Source organism: Eleutherodactylus coqui, chromosome 10, assembly GCF_035609145.1.
Source record: "Eleutherodactylus coqui strain aEleCoq1 chromosome 10, aEleCoq1.hap1, whole genome shotgun sequence".
In the NCBI taxonomy this organism is placed as follows: domain Eukaryota; kingdom Metazoa; phylum Chordata; class Amphibia; order Anura; family Eleutherodactylidae; genus Eleutherodactylus; species Eleutherodactylus coqui.
The window spans coordinates 19,037,560-19,059,890 of NC_089846.1; the positions used below are offsets into that span (position 1 = coordinate 19,037,560).

At 51.6% G+C, this 22,331-nt stretch overlaps 1 protein-coding gene across 3 annotated transcripts in view; it reads left to right on the top strand.

The window, feature by feature from the left end:
* The window catches only part of OTUD5 (OTU deubiquitinase 5), a 29,952-nt gene extending 7,860 nt beyond the window's left edge, over positions 1 to 22,092 (top strand). Inside the window, exons 2-9 of one of the 3 annotated variants that reach the window (XM_066580454.1) lie at positions 2,213 to 2,303; positions 14,751 to 14,815; positions 14,900 to 15,056; positions 15,990 to 16,138; positions 16,947 to 17,132; positions 18,941 to 19,142; positions 21,227 to 21,340; positions 21,417 to 22,092. In XM_066580454.1, the coding sequence (XP_066436551.1) occupies positions 2,213 to 2,303; positions 14,751 to 14,815; positions 14,900 to 15,056; positions 15,990 to 16,138; positions 16,947 to 17,132; positions 18,941 to 19,142; positions 21,227 to 21,340; positions 21,417 to 21,538 (1,086 nt within the window). In that variant the 3' untranslated portion in view covers positions 21,539 to 22,092. Of the gene's footprint in view, positions 1 to 2,209; positions 2,304 to 14,750; positions 14,816 to 14,899; positions 15,057 to 15,989; positions 16,139 to 16,946; positions 17,133 to 18,940; positions 19,143 to 21,226; positions 21,341 to 21,416 lie in introns of all 3 variants that reach the window. The other 2 variants (XM_066580453.1, XM_066580455.1) reach the window with 2 other exon arrangements.
* Positions 22,093 to 22,331: the final 239 nt, after the last annotated feature.

Sequence of the window (22,331 nt, forward strand, 5' to 3'; positions counted from 1 at the left end):
GGTCCGACCCCCTGCTCAGTGCAGGATCACTAAATCATCCCAGACAGATGTCTGTCCAGCCTTTGTTTGAACACTTCCATTGAAGGAGAACTCACCACCTCCCGTGGTAACCTGTTCCACTCATAGATCACCCTCACTGTCTAATATCTATGGTGTTCCATCCCATTGCTTCTAGTCGTTCCTTGTACAGATGAGAATAGGGCTGATCCCTCTGCACTGTGACAGCCCTTCAGATATTTGTAGACCGCTATTAAGTCTCCTCTTAGCCTTCTTTTTTTGCAAGCTAAACATTCCAAGATCCTTTAACCGTTCCTCATAGGACATGATTTGCAGACCGCTCACCATCTTGGTAACTCTTCTCTGAACTTGCTCCAGTTTGTCGATGTCTTTTTTAAAGTGGCGTGCCCAGAACTGAACACAGTATTCCAGATGAGGTCTGACTATAGAAGAGTAGAGGGGGATAATGACCTCACGTGATCTAGACTCTATGCTTCTCTTAATACATCCCAGAATTGTGTTTGCCTTTTTGGCTGCTGCATCACATTGTTGACTCATGTTCAGTCTGTGATCTATTAGTATACCCAAGTCTTTTTCACATGTGCTGCTGCTTAGCTCAATTCCTGCCATTCTGTATGTATTTTTTTCATTTTTCTTGCCCAGATGTAGGACTTTGCATTTCTCCTTGTTAAATACCATTCTGTTAGTCGATGCCCACTGTTCAAGCTTTTCTAGATCTTTTTGAATCCTCTCTCTCTTCCCTAGTGTTAGCTATCCCTCCTAGCTTTGTGTCGTCGACCAATTTGATCAGTTTCCCATTAATTCTCTCCTCCAGATGATTTATAAAAATGTATACCAGCACTGGGCCCAGCACAGAGCCTTGTGGTCCCCACCTGATACATTCTTCCACTTGGATGTGCAGCCATTTATGACCACTCTTTGAGTACGATCACTCAGCCAGTCCTGAATCCACCTAACAGTTGCCTTATCAATCCCAGATTTGGTCTTTTTCCAATAAGTATGGTATGAAATACTTTGTCAAATGTTTTACTAAGGTCAAGATCTACTGTATCCACTGCATTTCCCTGATCAACCCAGTCGGTGATTCGTGTGAACGTGCCCTAATGTGAAACCGATCCGTTACCTGGAGCTCTAGTACTTAAGGGGTTAACGCAAGGGAGCAGGGACTTTGTTTCACCACTGGGGGGCAGTGTTATGACAAAGTTCAGATCCAACATCCTTGTTTCCACCAATATCAGGGTCGGTCATACAGATTGCATTATCAGCCAACATACTTAGAATGGTCGTCAGCGATCAAGCAGGTAACCAATAGCAGAAAATGTTTAAAAAACAAAAACCGATAATCGCTTATTACAGCCCTCACAACTCGGCACCCATGGTCGCTGTTAGGGCTCTTTTAGATGGAACGATTGTCGGGCGCGGAAGCGCACAATAGCCGTCCCATCAATAATGGCTTAGTGAATGGCGGCGGAGCGGCCGGGGATCATTATGTCCGCCTGCCTACATCCCCAGTGCATGGGCCGTCACTCTGAACAATTATCATCAGATTCCCGGGATCCAGTGACCATCCTGCAGCGTGGAGGGGTCCTCGGTCTGTATGTTCCTGGACCAATGACATGCGGTACGTCCACACGATCGGAGGGCGGCGCACGTGATGTCGTTCCTGACCAAGAGGAAGTTACAGCGGATGTGCTTGTTCTCTGAGCGGCTGTCTCGCCATACGTACACGGAACTCGCTGTCTCCAGCGGCCGAAGCTGGAGGCGCCAAGCCGCAATCATGGGGGCTTTTTTTAGTGGAAGCGGAGAGCCTGAACCACAATGACCGGTGAACTGCGCATAGGAAGTCAATGGAAGCCGTCCAACCCGCAGCCCATCCGCAATTGACATTGCAGATAGGCCGCAGGTTCCCGCGTCACGACGGCACAAGAATAACAAATATTTAGAATTTTAAAAAATCCGTACTGCGCGTGACCGACGGCGAGCATCCGTAGTACAGCAGAAGCAGGTGCGTGGGGGCGGAGACGGAACCGGCATATGGAACCCGACTCTGTCGTGTGCAGGCGGCCTAACGCAAAACTTGGTTTATACAAGAGGGTCTCTTCTGCGCTCGTCCCCTTCTGTCTTGTTCTGGCCGCTCCTGCCGTTGGGTTGCACAGTCTTTGTTTCATCGTCTTCCTTCTTTTCTCTTCAGCAGGAGACCTGGTTCGAGAAGGCTCTGCAGGAGAAGAAGGGCTTCATCATAAAGCAGATGAAGGAAGATGGCGCCTGCCTGTTCAGAGCGGTCGGTGAGTACTTTGCACGGTTGTGTTTGCCGTCCATACGGTGAAGCCGCCGCACACGTTACATACTTCAGGGGGGGGCAAGAATCAGGCATGTGGTGTTTCAGCACGCTTGATCCCCCGTTTCCTCTGGAGATAAGCAGCGCCTGCATTGTCTGTCATCTACCCTCGGTTAGGGGGGGGTTCACATCTGCACTCGGGGTTCCGCTTTCCTGTGCCATTCGGGGAGCAGGAAAGGGGAATCCCTGCGGGCGAACTGCTCCGACTCTAGATGGAAACGAACAGCGCCGGACGGACCCCAATGACTATAATGGGGTCCGTCCAGCTGACCGGCTTTTGGACAGAAGAAAAAGCCTGTCATGCAGCACTTAATCTTCCGCTATTTTGCGCCGGATCTGCGCCGGAACCTCCAGCTGAAGGTCCCAACTCGGCTGTGAAACCGGCCTAATGTGGACACACAAGCTCATCTGTACACGTGTCTATAGAGGAGTCTGAGGATCTAGAGGGCAGCACAGTGGTCTAGAATTACAAGTGCAGGATGCTGGGAGTTGTAGTGCGGCACTTAGCATGATGGGTCACAAGCATGGAGGTGCATGCGTGGCTCGGAGAGATACTTGAGGCGCCACCGGGCGTTTCCAGTGACTCAGCAGCCAGATCGTGGAATAGTGACTCAGCTGAAAGGAATCCGGATATATTTAGGATAAGGCCGCTCGTGTACAGCGGAGGGCGCCGCTGCTTTCTCTTCCGTCGTATGTCAGCTAATCAGCCAGAACAGGTGCTGGATAATACTACCATCTGCTGCGTGTCGCAGGTTGCAGACCCAGTAAACAAACACCTCCACGAGCGTCATGTGTAATATTGTTATATCAGAACTGTTTCGTTATTTTGTGCGATCTACTTACCTGCCGGTCAACCATCTGCGGAAGGTGTCCCTGACGAGTAGTAATAGCTTCACTGTGTGTGATGACTGGAGATGAACGCAGCATACATAGAGTAGCCACCAGTAGCCCAACTGCCTCCTCTGTCAGCCAAGGACTCCTATAAGGGGTTCTCTGTGACTAATCTATTGTTCTTAGACTTTATTGATTGTCGGGAAAGGTCTTCAATAGTTGATCCGCGGGAAAACCACCGCCCGGGATTCCCTTCAATCAGTTGATTTGAGTTCAACTGTTCACTTCAGTCTGTACCAGCCCAGCGCCGTACATTATATAGCGGCTGCGCAGCCGTTTACTTGAATGGGATGGAGCTGCTCTCAGGCCATGTGACTAATGAACGTGACGTCACTGGCCTGAGAAGAGGCCGCAGCGCTCATCTTAGTGCTGCAGCCTCTTCAGTCGGCTGATCGCCAGGGATCCCCATCAATGGACGCTCGCTGATCAGTTATTGATGACCAGTCTTGAGGGTAGCTCATCAGTAGTTTAGTCCTAGACAGTCCCTGCGGATTTTGGTGCTGGTCTGCAGCAGATTTCACCCCTTCCCTTTTTAATTCACTTGCAAGGGTGAAATCTGCTGCAGCGCTGAGATTGACATGTTTATACCTCGACTTCAGTGACGCATTGTGCCTGCGCCGGGTCCTGCAGGAGAGCCACGGAGCGTAAGATCACACAGCGGCGGCTGGAGGAGGGAGGGCGTGTGAACATGGGCAGGACCGTGTGACTCGGCAGCGGCGGCCCGCCTGCATAACTCGGGTGCTCATGCCCACTTCTGAATGCTACACAGGGGTTTTACCGCTGCTTGCGCTGACTTGTGCATTTTTGGGGATCAGTGAGGCTTTTTGCAATTGCAGCAGGATGAAGGTTTTTTGTTTGTTTTTGGGTGGAGGGGGTCACATGAATTTTAATCTTTATTTTTTAAGCTTAAGACCCAGTATGCTAAAAAATGCTGCAAAAAACAAATGTTGGCAGGAGGCCTGCGGAGGTTTTCTGGGATTTCCCCCGGTATAAGTGGGATCCCACTAGTCGCAGCAGAATGTCTGGCGGCTGCTTATCTCCTCCCCTTGGGGTACTTATACATGGAACAAGAAATCGTTTGCACATCTAAACAGGCAGGTAAATCGTTTCTGTTTTTGCAGGTTGGTTCAGGGCGCCGCGCCGTAGGTGAGAACGACCGAGCGATCGCCGTTAAAACCGAATGAGCCAACCACGATCTTTATGCCTGCATACAATAAATGGATTCGTTCATCGTCCAATCGTTGGCCGCGTTTACACTGAGCGATCGTCGGTCTAGTGTTTTGGTTTTTTTTGTTTTTTTTAAATCACGCCGGATTGTTCTTATTTGAATTGTTTTGTGTAAAAGCGCCTTTCCAGGAATAAACCTTCCCGGTGCCCAAGATGAGCGTCCTGTGTATGTAGAAGCCAACTCTGCTGTTCACACGGCGGAGTTTTCCGTAGATTTATTACCAAATCCACAGTCAGATTGAGGCAAAATCGGCATAAAAAAAATGTCCTCTTGATTTGAAGTGCAGTCGGCGCAGTAGTCCAGAAAGTGCCTTGGTGCTGGTACCGTATCGGGCTCATTCACTTGCAGATTGACAGCAGTAGAAATGAAGACATCTGTAGAAATCTGCACTAAAGCGCTGGATATCTGTTGTGGTTTTCCATGGAAACCCTTGGACTCTTCTGACTGTGAACTCAGTCCGTGTATACCGCCATACGGACTTGCGATGAGGATCGCCTATATAGTTTTCAGCAGGCGGTTACTGTGCGTCTTGCGGTACGTTCACACGTAGCAAAATTGGTGAGGAAAACCCACACAAAAATCTGCATCAAATTTCATGTAAAAAAAAAAAAAAGCATCAAACTCTGCACCATCGGTGAGGCGGACCCGTGGCAGACGTCACCCCTGCCATCAAAATGCTGAAATCTGCTGCAGATCCGTTACTAAAACCTAGCCAAATGGTGCTGATATCGAAGATTTTGGTGCAGATCCTCCGCAAAATCCGCAGCACGAATAATGTTGCAGTTTTGCACCAAAATCTGCGTGTGAACATTTATAGTGAAATACTTTAATTTCCTCATTATTTTTAACTTGCTGTCAGTGAATGGAAAGACTCAATATTCACAATCGTGACTGTAAGACTGATACATTGAAACAAAGTGCAGCTATGCGAGCAGGACCTGCTCAAGACATGTTTAGCCTCTGAGAGGGAACTGTTTATTCACTGACAACAAGCAGAGGTCTGGACTAAAGTGAGAAATGTACACCCAACATTCCTCAGGATCTGCAGAAGGCTCTGTGCCGCGGCCGCCGGCCCTCTAGAGGCAGGTTTTCCCGGCTCCTTCCCGTAGCGGCAGTCGCTTCCTGTTGTTGTCACGGCTTGTTCTGTGACTCGGAGGGGAGTTTCCTACCTGATATAATAGTTTCCAGTTGTTTGTAATTGCGAGATAAGATACAGGAAGCAAAAGTGACATCATGGTTTTCCCTTTACAACTGACTGCCTTCAAAATGTCACATCAAAAAACATGTTTGTGGGTGTAGTGTCAAAAACATTGCTGTGTCCTCAAGTGCAGAGTGTATTAGGTCATAGTACTGTGCAAGAGTTTATCAAGTCGACCAAAGTAACGAGAGAAGTCGGCATGGTGGTCTGGGGAATATTTGTTGATGACGTTGGACATGTATGGTGCGGCGGCTGTAGGGCCGGGGCACGGCGGGATGGCGCGGCGGCTGTAGGGCCGGGGCACGGCGGGATGGCGCGGCGGCTGTAGGGCCGGGGCACGGCGGGATGGCGCGGCGGCGCTTCGCCATGGGACAGATGCCATATTTTATTAGCAGATGGTTTGTCTCAAAAACTGAAATCTCGGTTTATAATTTTGCTGCTCCTGAGACGAGTCGTCCTTCTAGGATACGGGCTTCTTGTCTCTGCTGGCGGTACGACCTGGGCGTCTCACCCTCTCACTGCAGCCCTTGATAAGGATTATCACCCCTGACAGCCCAGAGCTCTTACCAGCCACATGTCTGATATAAAGGAGCCTCCTTACTGGGACACACAGCCGGTAATGGGTTAAGTCTGGAGGAAGAGAATCTCACGTCTTCTGTTCGCTCTTCCTGCGCTGACAGGTTTCCCGCTGACCTGAGGAGCTCAGACTCAGTGACTTGGCAGTTTTGGAGTATTTCTTTCTACCAACTTGGCTGCGTTCGTCTGCCGTAGCTTCTACATCCAGGTGGAGGATGCGGGTAAACATAACACTAAGGCCTCCCTCACAGGCGTTTTGTACAGCGTTTAGTGCTGCTTTTTCAGTGCAGCGCTCCCATTCATTTCAATGGAGCTGCTCACACAAGGCTAAAAACACAGCATCTTCAACGTTGCGCTTAGACAGCATTGCATGTTTTATTTTTGGCGGTTTTCAGGCTGCGTTGCCTATTGAAATGAATGGGCAGCGCAGAAACACAGCACAGTGGGTACCACGCTTTTGGCAGCGCTAGACGCCCTAGCTACACTGCCTGAGTCAAAAAAAAAATAAATCAATACTCCCCTTGTAGGTAATGTCGCTGTCCCCGGCGGTGCTCTCGGGACTTTTCAGCCGGCAGGGGAACTTTTTCTTTGACGGGGATTCGAAAACCCCACCTCCAGCGAGAGATTGCTCTGTTTGGCTGAACGCCGCTGACTGACAGCCCGCTCAGCCAATCAGAGCCAGCGCTGGATGTGTCCAATCACAGCCATTCATTCATTAAATGGCCGTGATTGGTCGCATCCAGTGCTGGCTGTGATTGGCTCAGCCAGCTGTCACTCAGTGGCGCTTAGCCAATCAGAGCAATCGGCCGACTTCACAAAGTCCCGACAGCGGCTTCACCTGCTAGGTGAATATTAATATTTTTTCTTTATCAGCAGCCTTGGCTGCGCTGTCAGCTGTGCTGAAAACCATGGCATGACGCGAAACCGGGCAGAATCTGCAGTAAATGCTGCGTTTCTGCAAACGCCTGTGTGAGGGAGGCTTAAAGGGGTTGTCCCGCGGCAGCAAGTGGGTCTATACACTTCTGTATGGCCATATTAATGCACTTTGTAATATACATTGTGCATTAATTATGAGCCATACAGAAGTTATCAAAAGTTTTATACTTACCTGCTCCGTTGCTGGCGTCCTCGTCTCCATGGTGCCGACTAATTTTCGGCCTCCGATGGCCAAATTAGCCGCGCTTGCGCAGTCCGGGTCTTCTGCTGTCTTCTATGGGGCCGCTCGTGCAGAATGCCGGCTCCGTGTAGCTCCGCCCTGTCACGTGCCGATTCCAGCCAATCAGGAGGCTGGAATCGGCAATGGACCGCACAGAAGAGCTGCGGTCCACGGAGGGAGCAGACCCCGGCGGCCATCTTCAGCAGGTGAGTATGAAGACGCCGGACCGCCGGGATTCAGGTAAGCGCTGTGCGGGTTGTTTTTTTAACCCCTGCATCGGGGTTGTCTCGCGCCGAACAGGGGGGGGGTTAAAAAAAAAAAAAAAACCCCCGTTTCGGCGCGGGACAACCCCTTTAAATAGCTCAAATACTTGCTACAACGAAATACATTTACCGAAGCTCCCGCCCAAAGAGCTTACATTCTATGAGGTGGGACAATGTCTGGATATGGGGGCGCAGGTTACACGAGAGACATAATTATAATGTAGAGGAAGATGAATGGGTGCTTACAGGGAGATGAGTTTTCGGAGACTTTTTGCATTTAGAGGGGCAAGTTTATTAGAAGGAAAAGCATCCGAAAAGGGGCGTCTGCATGAGCGTAGATCTGTGCAAGAGTTTATCAGGTTGACCAAAGTAAGGAGAGAAGCCGACATGGTGGTCTGGGGAATATTTGTGGATGACATTAGACATGTAGGGAGAGCAATGAGTGATTTATAGCCATGACAGTGGACGATGAAGGGAGCTATTAGTTCTTTTTTGCATCTCTGGCACCGGTCCATAGCGGGCTCTCCCTCCGGCCCCGGTCTCTAGCGGTGAGCGGGCTCTCCCTCCGGCCCCGGTCTCTAGCGGTGAGCGGGCTCTCCCTCCGGCCCCGGTCTCTAGCGGTGAGCGGGCTCTCCCTCCGGCCCCGGTCTCTAGCGGTGAGCGGGCTCTCCCTCCGGCCCCGGTCTCTAGCGGTGAGCGGGCGCTCCCTCCGGCCCCGGTCTCTAGCGGTGAGCGGGCGCTCCCTCCGGCCCCGGTCTCTAGCGGTGAGCGGGCGCTCCCTCCGGCCCCGGTCTCTAGCGGTGAGCGGGCGCTCCCTCCGGCCCCTCGTCTCTAGCGGTGAGCGGGCGCTCCCTCCGGCCCCCCGGTCTCTAGCGGTGAGCGGGCGCTCCCTCCGGCCCCCCGGTCTCTAGCGGTGAGCGGGCGCTCCCTCCGGCCCCCCGGTCTCTAGCGGTGAGCGGGCGCTCCCTCCGGCCCCCCGGTCTCTAGCGGTGAGCGGGCGCTCCCTCCGGCCCCCCGGTCTCTAGCGGTGAGCGGGCGCTCCCTCCGGCCCCCCGGTCTCTAGCGGTGAGCGGGCGCTCCCTCCGGCCCCCCGGTCTCTAGCGGTGAGCGGGCGCTCCCTCCGGCCCCCCGGTCTCTAGCGGTGAGCGGGCGCTCCCTCCGGCCCCCCGGTCTCTAGCGGTGAGCGGGCGCTCCCTCCGGCCCCCCGGTCTCTAGCGGTGAGCGGGCGCTCCCTCCGGCCCCCCGGTCTCTAGCGGTGAGCGGGCGCTCCCTCCGGCCCCCCGGTCTCTAGCGGTGAGCGGGCGCTCCCTCCGGCCCCCCGGTCTCTAGCGGTGAGCGGGCGCTCCCTCCGGCCCCCCGGTCTCTAGCGGTGAGCGGGCGCTCCCTCCGGCCCCCCGGTCTCTAGCGGTGAGCGGGCGCTCCCTCCGGCCCCCCGGTCTCTAGCGGTGAGCGGGCGCTCCCTCCGGCCCCCCGGTCTCTAGCGGTGAGCGGGCGCTCCCTCCGGCCCCCCGGTCTCTAGCGGTGAGCGGGCGCTCCCTCCGGCCCCCCGGTCTCTAGCGGTGAGCGGGCGCTCCCTCCGGCCCCCCGGTCTCTAGCGGTGAGCGGGCGCTCCCTCCGGCCCCCCGGTCTCTAGCGGTGAGCGGGCGCTCCCTCCGGCCCCCCGGTCTCTAGCGGTGAGCGGGCGCTCCCTCCGGCCCCCCGGTCTCTAGCGGTGAGCGGGCGCTCCCTCCGGCCCCCCGGTCTCTAGCGGTGAGCGGGCGCTCCCTCCGGCCCCCCGGTCTCTAGCGGTGAGCGGGCGCTCCCTCCGGCCCCCCGGTCTCTAGCGGTGAGCGGGCGCTCCCTCCGGCCCCCCGGTCTCTAGCGGTGAGCGGGCGCTCCCTCCGGCCCCGGCCTCCTCTTCTTGCATACCTCCACTGCCTATCAGTTCTGTACAATCAGCATTTCAGGACCCAGAGACCAGCAGTGTTTCCCCTCCGGGTGCGGTTTCAGTTTCAATGAAAACATTTTCTGTGAATCCCCTGGCTTTTTGTGAACTTTTGAGGTGAAAGACAATTCTGAGAAGCTGCTGAGGTGGAACGTGTGGAAAGTAAGCAGCATGGAGATCTGATCGCCTAGTCAGCCGCCTGCACGCCGCTCTGCAGACTCCTCCCTTCTCCTCCTCGCCATGTCCGTCGGTCTTGTGTGAATTCGTCATCGTCGCACCTCGGTGAAGAGTCCAACACTGCGGACCGTCGGAGGTAGCGGCGCATGTGCTGCTTCGTGTCTTCTATTCGTTGTGGTGGACGAGACGTCCTCGGACTACAGATGGCGCCTGTTCACTTTAGCGGTTCCGTTTTCCGTTCTGCGGTTCCATCGGAGGAGCTGCAAAACGTTTTACTTCCCATTGATTTCACTGGGATTGACCGAACTTCAGTTGTGTTCAGTTCATTGGAAAGAACAGTGCAGCCTGCAGCAAAAGGGGTATACTTAAAGGGGTATGCCCATCTTGCCACTTCAATGAGCGCTACAGAAACGGCGCTGCACTAATCGCTCGGCTCTCGCCAACTCCAGGTTTTTCCACCCCAGCAGCGGGATCTGGCGCCGGCCTCGTACATCGCAAGTGTTTGTTTTATCCTTTAATTACTGCAAAGTTTCAGAAAAAAAACAACTTTGTAAATCCTCTTGGAGCGCGGCTTGCAGGCGTGGGGTCTTGCCGGCCTTTTTCCCTCTTCCCAATGGCCTAGACTGCTCTCCCTGCTTATGTATAGAGGGATCCGGAAGGCTGGTGAGACCCCCATCTGTGACTCCAAGCCCCCCCATCTGTGAGTCCATGCAGATTTTCAATGCATGTATTTTTTTTCTGAAGCGCACCAGGCTTCCAGATAAAACGTGTCTGCAGGGTGCGTTCCCATAGTTTGGGCAGAGGGTAGGTTCCGTTTATGGGGGTTCTCCAGTTTGGATACGTTTTGCAGTGATAAGCTGATAACATGACTTTCTTTTGCTGGAACTCTCCGTGATCTGGGGGGGCGGGCTCCAGACACAAATGTTCAGTTCAACTGCAGCGCCTCCACAGGGGAAATGAAGTATTACATGGTTCCCTCTGAAGTTCATTAGTGCTCCGTGTCATGCAGGACATCCGACGGCTTCAGATGGGAAGCGGCACAGTTTGGATCGGGCATTACTCGCTTTAAGCATAGGCACATGTCTTCAGTGATGATCAAGGTCTGACTTGTGGAGAGAAGCGTGGCATCATTAACACAACTATTTCCATCGTTCCCGCTCATCGGAGCGCGCAGCTCAGAAACAACTTCATGTTATGCAAATCCAGGGAGTGGGAGTTCTTGCACTGAATCCCCCACGTTTGCATGCAAGGTATATTCCATCACCGCACGCAGCGTCAAGTGAAGCATAAAGGGCTGCTGTAATGTTACCGCCCTGGCACCGTATAGCAGATGGGGGGCGCACTTCACCGCGCAGATAGTGGTTGTATTGCTGCATAACTACTGCAGGAGTCGGGGAAAACTCGGTGGACATGAGATAGTGCCCGGATGAGCTGTCGCCCGTACGGAGGAAACCTAAAATAATACCAAAATCCTGTTATTTGTATAGATAATTTATTTATGTGCTCCGTCTATGTTCAGGGTCCAAGCTGGGGGCTTATTTCACCGACCTCTGAAGGATGGAAGGCTGAGTCGACCTTGAGCCGGCTACCTGAACCATGCGGGGATTGAACCCGCAACCTTCAGGTCGTGAGTGAGAGCTTAGGACTGCTTACTGCTGCCCTAACACTCTGCTAGATGAATGGAGGTCTGACTGCTGACGCCCCACTGATTGCCAGAATGGGGGTTCCTTGTCCTACATCTATCTAAAATCTATGGGACCTACAAATCTAGCCTCACTCAGTAATCCCTCTCTTTCGGGGGGAGAGTGCTGCAGGACTAGACTGAGCCGCGACGCAGCGGGTGGTCATCTCTACCTATGGGTGACCTACCCTCAGCTTTGGGGGGGGAGGGGGGGGCTCACATGTTGTCGATTTGCTGTGGATTTTGGTTGATTAAAAACCCTTCGATTTGAATTCAGCCGCGAAGATAAAATCTGCACCAAAATCCACAGCAAATCAGCAGCGTGTGACCGCGAGCGTACGGCCGGAATGGTCCGTTCAAACCAGCGAAAGATAAACATGCAGTCTGAACACAAACGGACGATGAATGATCATTCACTTTTCGTTTGTTCTTATGCAGGTTGTCTCGTTGACCTATCGTTTAGTTTAATTGGCGCTCATTTAGTCGTTGTCAGTCACTTATACAGCGACCGTGAACGAGCCAACGCTGTATAAACGGGCTGCACGAGCGAACGGCGACATCACTCGCTCATTCAAGCGATGATCTTTTGGTGCTAGCGGACCCGACCGCGCTGCTAACCTGCCGCCAGCGCCTCCCATCGATGGTGACATCACTCAGCCGTATTGTTGTTGGAGATTGGCTGCTGTGACATCATAAGGTCCTCAATGGGCTGTAAGGGTGAAGCAAAGGAGTCCAGGACTATGTATATAGTGGGTATATGAACCCTTTTATTGCATCAGGTAGTGTTAAAAGCACTAGAATATAATATAATATTTCAGTAATCTTCGCCCCACCTCTGATGCAATGAAAGGGTTACTTGCCCCACTTTGCGCCCCCGTCCCGCCGCTCTCCTCGCTCTTCTCTCTTCTCCAATCCGTTTGCAGCGTTTGTAAACACGGCTTCTGTTGTGGTTTCCTGTGATAACTTCATACCGCGCGCCCAGATGGAGCCGCAGCCCTATTGGTCCAGAGTTCCCACCTTTCTAGCCCCCCCTGAACTTCTAAGAAAGCTGGTCATGTGACAAGCGGGAAGGCCTGCTGAGTATAGCGCTCATTAGCATATGGCATCTTGTTTACATTCAGTGTGGTTTCACAGATCGGCTATCGTTAGATCTGCGGTTTGTTTGATTCCTTTTCTTACCCCTTTTTAGCTCTTTTCTGCTCTTTCTTCTCCGCTGTATGTTAGTTGCTACATTGTAGCTTCTGTGGTCGTTTCTATGTTGCTGTTTAGACTTCACAATAAGCAGGTTGATATAACCGAATATAGTCGGCATCTTATAATACACGCACCGTTATAAGCTGCTAATACGGGTAGAAGAGGTCCTGGGGGGGGGGGGGGGGGGGGGGGATATAGTCGGACTTCACCAGAAACGTCCGCCAGCTCGGACCGGATTCCTGTGGAGGCGCCTTATATATGAAGACGCGCTGCTTCATACATGAAGACGCGCTGCTTCATACATCGGGCACATCGTGTGCCGGGAGAAATAATATAGTTTTGACATTTGAAACGTCGGCCTTAAAGGGGTTTTCCGAATTATTTATATAATCTTGGGTCTCCCGGGCCCAAAACCATATACAATAAATCTGCTCGTTGCGGTACCGGACCGCCATGGCGTCTTACGGTCAATGTCCCGTAAACCTGTCACGTGGCGGGTTTAATGGACGTCGTCATTGATGCCCATGAGGCCTTCTGTTGGCTGCAGCGCTTATAGAGGGAAGACCGGAGAACTGAGCGCACGCAGCAGCGGGATGGAAGTGGTATCGGGTTTTATCTGTGTGCCGTATTCCCCGCACTGCCGGTAATAACTCAGGAAACCCCTTTAATTTTCCCCATTTTCTGCAGGTTACTTTGAAGCTTGTTGTGGCCGGGTCGGGTGCGTCACGTGTCCTTCATAACTTCTTCACTCCGTTTCTATGTCAGGCGGCCCCATTTTCGGCTTCCATGACAGAGGCGTAACTTGTGTCTACTGGGCCCCAATGCAAAAATCTGTAACAGGCCCTGAGCTATAATGCTTCATTTATAGTACTGGTCTACTGATATGGGGAAAGAGACCTTATGGGCCTCCTAAGGCTTTAGGGCTCAGGTGCAGCAACATCTTCTGCATCCAATATACACCGACCTACCAGAAGTAATTGGGAACCTGAACAAGAATCACAAGTAGTAGTTATTTCCATATGGTAATACTTAGTGGGGCTCCTTGGGCCCTAATGACATGGTATACCCTCCATGGCATACTTTCTACTAACGTCTGATACACTTCAGCTGGTATTTCCCTCCATTCATCCTGTAAATGTCTGCTGTGTTCTCTCAGAGAGGATGGACGCTGTTCATATTTCCTCACCTGACGGTCCAGTTCGTCCTAGAGATGGTCAGTAGGTTCAGGTCGGGGCTCTGTGCAGACGGTCTAATTGTGGAACATCCATATCCCCAAACCAACATAAAACAGTGTTGGATGTGTGACGAGGCTCGTTGTCTTGCTGGAAGTATGGCCGCCCATTCCCAGAGTATTACCATATTGTCAGCAGCACATTATTGTCTAGAATGTCAGGGTATTCTTGTCACTACAACCAGCGGACGGAGGCCATGCCACATAACACATCCCCAGGCCATAACAGAGCCTCCACCATACTTACCTGTTGGCACAACACACTCAGGCCGAAGGCGCCCCCCCATCATCCTCCACACCCGGGTACAGCCATCTGATGTGAAGACGGAGTAGTGCGATTCATCCCTCCGTAGAACGTTCTTCCATTCCTCAACTGTCCAATGACGACGCTCCTTCCACCATTGTAGACGGCCGATGTATTACGCTTCGTGATGGACGTCTTGCGTGCGGCTGTATAACCCGTCTGCCAATAGCCTGCAGCTCCCGTTACTAACTATGGCTGACACCTCCGAGCGTCTGCGTCTTATGTAGCATGCTTTAGGACACGTGACATGCTAGTAACACACCATCTATTCTACTAACAGGGGTCCAGGTACTCCTGGTAGATAGTGTATCTGCGCCCCTGCTCCTTGGTGTACTACAGGTGTCAGCCGGCACCATCCGCACCCCTCTGGCTTCCTGCCGTGTTCCTAAGCTGGCTTTGGATTATGAAATTGATCTTGTGAGAACGTGTGCCCGCTTGTGGAAGGGAAGCTAGATAGTCGGCGCCAGGAAATCTAACAACGTATAGCAGACATACTGGTGGTTGGGTGACTCCGAGGCCTTCCTGGACGTCTGGTAGCGTGTGTTACATGATGTGTTCTGTCTGTCCGCAGCTGACCAGGTATACGGCGACCAGGACATGCACGAGGTGGTCCGGAAACACTGCATGGATTACCTGGTAAGGGGAGCTCGGCTGCAGGGAAACTGGGGCGGCATGTTGTGTGTTTTTTAACCCCCTCTATTATCTGTTTTTGTGAACCAGATGAAGAACGCAGACTACTTTTCCAACTACGTGACAGAAGACTTTACCACTTACATCAACCGCAAACGGAAAAATAATTGCCATGGTAACCACATAGAGATGCAAGCGATGGCGGAAATGTACAACCGACCCGTAGAAGTGTATCAGTATGGAACAGGTGAGGAAGTCCTGTCGGATGGCGTGTTTTTCTTGTAAGGGTCAGTCCGCAGTGCTCTTGCAGTTTACGATGGGGGGATAAGCCAGGCGCATTTCCCGACGTTTGTCACTGTATGGCCATACGGCGTGTCGCCCGTAAGAAAACCCTTATGGGCAACACTTTTACTGCATCCCCCTGAGCCAAGCGTGTAACGTAAATACAGCACCAGGACCAAATTAAATATGTACATACAATACCAGAACCAATACAAAGCTCAGTAAATGCTGCACCAGAAACAACCTCAGTACATGGACCCCGTTACTGCGCACCGCTACCGCTCCTCACCTGTGATCAGCCGCTGCCGTCCTGAACACTATCATTTGTCCTTCCCTGCATTCCTGGTGTCTGCCCATAGTGCTTGTACATGCTCCTGCTCCCTCTCTTAAAGAGCCAGTGCACATTCCCTAAACCTGTCCTGACCCAAGCTGTGTACATGGGTACGGCACCAGAACAAAGAAATTGCATTGCGATGGGCTGGCTCGGAACATCCGAGGGGAGGAGACAGAGCCAGGAGTTGGAGGATGATTCATGTAGCTCCACAAGACTCTGCCGCACGGTGGGAGATCCTCTGCCCAAGGCCCCCCCCCCCCCCCCCTACATCTACCTGGTGCCTCCTTACAAGCTGGTGGCTCCGGTGCTCTATGTGACTGCATGGGTCGCAGGTAGCAAAGGCCGGCCATGGCAACCTACACCCTTAAGCTGTTTTGAAACTACTACTCCCAGCATGCTTTACAGCAGCTGGCTATCCGATACTATACAACAGCTGTGGGTTGCACACCATCTTTATAGATTTACCAGTGGGAGGAGCCTACTGTCTCAGTGTAGTTGGCCTCTTACTTCTATGTAGTTTTAGACTACAATGAACTTTTCTTTTGCATTCATCTCATTTTCTAGAACCAATCAATACATTCCACGGGATCCAACAAAATGAAGACGAGCCTATCCGAGTCAGCTACCATCGAAACATCCACTACAACTCCGTGGTAAACCCCAACAAGGCCACAATAGGAGTCGGCTTGGGGCTGCCATCTTTTAAACCTGGGGTAAGTTAGAAAACACGTTGGTATGTGTACACAGGCCTCACGTGGCGGGAGGACATGGCGTTCTGTAAGGGCACATTCAAATGGGTCTGAGTTTCACGGACAGCACATAAGCCCATTATATGCTATGAGGCTATACTCACAACTTTTCACATGGATTGCTGGTCCTTGTGAAAAAAAATGGCTGCAGAGGCAAGAATATGACAGGCAATGTGAGCTGTCCGACGCATGTTTAGTGCAACACTCATTCGCCAGTCTGAACCATCCCTGATAGGTACACATTGCAGTTTGAGATGAAGTGTTTTGATGCATTGGGCGCTGTGTAATAATACATTTTGCGTACATCAGGTTTGACGGGTCAGTGGCAGGGCCCCTACCTATCCCAAGTATGCATCCCTCCAATGATTGAGTCTCAGTGGGCCACTACCAGTAAGGGTGCCTTCACATGTGCCGTATGTGCTGCGGATTTGTTATGGAAATCTGCAGCATTTACAGTACAAGCCATGTATGGAATCCACATCATATATGAAGTCGCCAGCGTGTCCATTTATGCTGTGGGGATTGCAGCCTTTGTAATGCACTGTAAATCCGCACCATTTAGGTCACGGCGGATTAGCTGAGTATTCCTTTCCGATTTTCTGCTGCTGTCCGCAGTGAATACCGGCTGTGTGAAGGCATCCTATGAGATTTGCTCTCCTTGTCCTGTTCACACCTGGTGATAAATATACGTGGACCTGCCAAGTCTTAGGTGACCTGTCTGTAGAGTGACAGCTGTCAGGGTCTTCAGGGGTCAAGTGACTTTTGTGTTCAGTACGCAGAACAGTCCCTAATGAAAAACGCCATCCGGACCTCCGAGGAATCCTGGATTGAGCAACAGATGTTAGAAGACAAAAAGAGGGCCACGGACTGGGAGGCCACGAATGAGGCGATCGAGGAGCAAGTGGCTCGGGAATCCTACCTGCAGTGGTTACGGGACCAAGAGAAACAAGCCAGACAGGTAACCTTACGTGCCGCTGCTGCTCTGTGGGCTCCTTGATTTCCTGTCTGTTTCCTGTCGACGTGCTGCATCTGACTTGTTTTCTGTATTCATGCGTCTCTGTAGAGAGGAGATCGAGTTAAGCCTCTTTTACACAACGCAATTGTCACGCAAATCGCTTGTTGGATCGAATGGTTTGCATGATAATTGGGATGTGTAAACGCATGCAGTGAAAAGGCCCATTCACACTGAAGGAAAATCGCTCAAACGATAGTTTCAGTGACTGTTTTGAGCGATCATCTTTGCATAACGGAGTAGCTAATATGCCACTTAAAAGTTATCGTGGCTGTATCCCCCTCAGCCTGCATTAGCTCCGAGAAAAAAGCAGCTGTTTTGTATATGCAAACAGCTGCATTGTTCTCTGAGGTTTCAGCTGGTGTCCCGCTGAGAATTGCCACCGGGATACCAGCAGAAAGAAACCGATGAACACCACCTGCAGAGAAAATCAGCGTGTGGCGCTGATGGCAGTCATCGGTGATACCTAGCGTGCTAGAAATCACAATGAACAAATAGTCCACGAACAAACAGCACACAATGGCCGCACGTTTAGACGCAACGATTATCGCTAAAAATGGGCCCAAAGACCGGTCAGTGATTCATCAGCCATCTTTTATGTAAACTATAACCTCATTGTCAGTCGGCCGCTGCATCATTCAGTTTACACAGGCAGTCATTCATCCATGAACGACGGCCTGTTTACTGTGAATGGAGCCGGCAGGCCGCAGTGATCTCCGTCCCGCTCCGCCTCCATTCACTGAGCGATGATCCTCCTGTGTAAACGCATAGGAGTGATTATGGCTGCGATGGATGTTGGGCGCTTCACCACTCAACAGTTGTCCCATGTAAAAGGGGCTTTAGAAAGCAGATCTCCAGCCCCCCTTTTGTATTACGGCTCATGTCCCTCAGTACGTGTGCGATGATTCTCTTAGTTTAGTTAGTTGTAGTCCGGTGACACAACCCCGCTCTCTGAGCACCGAGCTGCACAGCAGCCAGTTTAAATAAGCAATGCTGCAGGGTAAACCATGGGGAAAAGCCACTGGCATATCCTGAGCCTTTTAATGGCTTATTTTTCTTCAGGGACTCAAATATTACTGGCCTAGCCTTGAAAAGGGTCATTAATATTTGATCTTTGGGGATCAGACTCCTAACACTCCCGCAGATTAGCAGAATTAAGGGGCCGCACTGCTTGATTTGAGGCTGTGCCTAGTACTGCAATATCAAATACCGCCACAGCCATATTTATGGCTCTGCCTGTGTTGACAATGAAGGGGCGAATGCTGAAAGCAAGAGCGTAAGGAGTCAGCCCTCCTCTTCCAAGAGTGTAAGGAGTTGGGGGGACCCCTGCCCCGCCCCCTTCCAAGAGTGTGAGGAGTCTGGGGGACCCCCCCCCCCCACACACACACACACACACACACACACACACACACACACACACACACTTCCAAGAGCGTAAGGAGTCAGGGCCCCCACACACCCTTCCAAGAGCGTAAGGAGTCAGGAGGGATCCAACCCCCCCCTTCCCTTTCAAGAGCGTTAGGAGTCAGGGGCCCAAACCAGAGTGCATAAGGATCAGATATCCTCCTGAGTCAGTGACTGACATTTAAAGCTGCAGCTGGACCCTCGCTGTTATCTTTACTCGGCTTCCTCTTCTGATTTGTTGTCACTTTCTATCTTCCGGTTTCCTCCTTCTCTCCTTAGCTGCCTTATTATTATGTCTTCACTCCATGGTTGCTTGAGCTAAAAATAATTGCTTCTCTTCCTCCTTGCAGCCACGGAAGGCAACTGCTACCTGCAGTTCTGCCACCGCCGCCGCCTCAAGTGGACCCGAGGAATGGAGCAGTCGTTCACCAAGACAGCGCAGCACTGCAGGGTCTCCCGAGCACCCCGATGTTCACGGAGAGCAAACCGCAAAGCCGTCTTCCCCCGGGACCACTCTAGTTTTAGCTAAGCCCCCTTCTCCTTGTGCGCCAGGTAACCTATATATGTAAATAGACTCGCTGCACCTACGCTCTACAGATTTACCATCCCGTTAATTTTGTTGCCGTGCGGCAAACTGCGGCAGAGGGGTCCGCTGACAAAATGGCGTCTGACATAAAAGGCCTATAAAACAAAGGGGTGTCATTGAATTCCTCCGTGCAGAAAAATTGTATCCATTGACATTTATAGATGAACGATTACAGAGACCAAGCAGTCAGTCGGTAGGTGAGGCGCCTCAACCATGGCGACAGCGACGTATATGACAAGCCCGTTCCTGACAGCCATGCACCGCTGACGCCCCATGAAATAAAGAGTGTCTTGATCAGACGGCTCATGGCCAGGAAACTGTAAGGAGCTGAATATCGGCTTCAATGCGTTGGAAATGACGATCCGCCGATTCTTACAGATCAGCTGATCAAGACACTTCATCTCGCGGTGTGATGGCCGTCCGGAACGTGGCTGATCGTTCAGATCACTGTAGCAATTGTTGGAAAGCACCGCCTCACTGTGCTAAAAATCCGCTGCCTGCTCTCTGTAAACGTTCAGCAAGCGCCGATGAAGATCAACAAGCGCAATTTTTTCAACAGGGAGGAATCCAATGACACACCTTTGCTTTATACACATACATGCCAGACGCCATCTTGTCAGACTGCCCCTCCGCTGCCGTCAGTCACATGGAAACAAAATCTACTGGATATTGGAGGGAAGGTTCCAACTCTATTGCCATACCGCCAACACCCGCTTCTCACATTGTGTGCCCCTATAATAAGGGAGGAAGCATTCCTGTTGGAGCCCCCCTTGTTCGTTGCAGATAAATTCCTCCGAGAGCACCAATGATGGCGCTGATTAGTTACCGAATAGTGTCATGCCGCTCCCGGCATCCGGTTACATGCTACAAATTGGAAATGTGTGTTAATCATCTTCAGTGTGTAGTAAACCCGCACATGTATGCTGAGCGAGTACAGACAACGCTTTGGTAATTAAAGCACCGTCACCCTCTTCTGTGTTCTGTGCAGACCTAGCCACACCCCAGTGCTGTAATGCCCGCATCCGGCAGCTAAGCCGGCCCCAAGAAGCATAAACATCCCTGTGGACAAATGTCAGCACCCAGGTCAAATACTGAGGAAGGTCGGCTGACTTCGAAACGCATATATAAGCTGGTTTTATAAATAGAGAAGTTTGGCAATATCCTCTGTGTGCAATCATATATATATCTAGGTCACGCCTTATACCCAACCTTTTAACCTCCCTAGTATGCCTGATCTTTCAGGTTTTTCGAGGAGGCTTGAAATTTAAGCCCTACCCTGAAAATAGGCCCTAGTTACACTACATAATAAAAATAGTGATACATTACCCAGCAGGCTTGGTCCAGGTCCTTCCTGCTGCTCTCTAGAGCCCCGGCATGGTTCCTGCAGTCCCCGGCCACCCACACAGGATCACTTCCTGGTTATGGGATACTTGAATCCCGCCTCCACGAAGCGATTGCTCTGACTGGTTCTTCCAGTGCTGCTCAGCCAATCAATGCAGCGCTTGAAGAACCAATCACAGCCATCGCTTCGTTCAGCCAGAATTTATGAATTGGCTGAACTGCCGCTTGGTCAATTCATTGATCGCACCTCCACAAAGTGATGGCTGTGATTCGTTCTTTGAGCGCTGTGGCTCAGCCAATCACAGCCATTGTGTTGTGGAGGCGGGATTTATGAATCCAGTAATGTGAGAAAGTGATTCTGTATGGGCAGCCAAGGACTGCGGGAACAGTGTCAGGGCTCTAGAAAGCTGCGGTAAGGACCTGGACTGAGCCTGCTGGGTAAGTAAAATAAGACATGCCCCCAAAATAAGCCCTAGCACCTCTTTTGGGGTAAAAATATAAGATCCTGTCTTATTTTTGGGGAAACACGGTATCTTATCTAAAAAGCATGAAGGAAGAGGTGAGGGAGGTCATGTCTGGCACCATCCCTACTCTACGCTATAGTAAGTCTGGGTACCTGTACTTGTCACGTGATGGGCTTTAAATAAAGGTTGGGTTTGCTTCGCTGGCAGTCGGGCACAAGCTCTCACAATGTCTGTTCTCCACCTAGGCCCAAGTAACCAGCCATGTTCTGGTGCCGACCGCGCCACCTCACCCCTTGTGTCTTTGTACCCAGCCCTGGAGTGTAGAGCACTCATGCAACACATGTCTCCCACAGCATTTGGTGAGTGTGTCGCCTCTTCGAGGGTGCGTCTACGTCTTCTGCACCACCTCCTAACACCCTTCCTTCTCGTCTTCAGGTTTGAACGACTGGGACGACGACGAGATCCTGGCCTCCGTTTTAGCAGTGTCACAGCAGGAATATCTAGACACCGTGAAGAAGAGCGCCTTGCGCAGGGATCCTTCCCCCGACCACAGCTGATATCCAGCTCGGGCTCATCCAATTCTCCCGTCTCCATCCTGTTTCTGCTTGCCTTTCCTTTCACTCTCCCAACCCCCTTCTTTCTCCAATGAGTTTTTATCACGCTCACGTTGTGATCTCCACATGAATGATGCTCTTTTCTGTAAGCGTACCTTTCCTACTAGCCTACGGAGGACTTGTATAGCTGCATGTTACAGCGAATATTGACAGCCCAATGCCCCCCTTCCTCGAACTCCCCCCAAAACCTTCCAGACTTATTTTGTGCTCTCGAGGCCTGCAGCGGGACGATGGAGTTGCTGCCTGCCTGGCTCTTGCAGGAGGCGCCCTGACTTGTGTTGACACCTTTTAGATAGATTTGGATGGGTGTGCAGAGGAGAGAATGACTCAGCCGGTGGAGCTATCCACTTTTGTATCTTCCTGAGATTTTTTTTTTTTTTTTTGGTTTGTATCTTATCAAGAGGACGTTCCAATCACCTAGGAATTACTTTTTTCTTATTAAGAAAGTGAAAAAACAAAAAAAAAAAAACAATGGAAAAAAAATCTTATACAGAACAGTTGAAGTGTCACCTTGTTAATTTGTCTGATGTCCTTTTCAGAAAGGTTATGTGGATATGGGGTGTTATTGAGAGTTGGGGTCCCAAGGCCCCCCCCATACACATTAGTTCCGTCATCTGAACCCACCATTATGGGTGGGGGTGGACAACGCTCTGATGTGCACGGGGGCGGCTCTACGATGTCTGGGGGGGGGGGGGGAAGGCGGACTGGGCATGATGAATTTCAACGCCCTATCTGT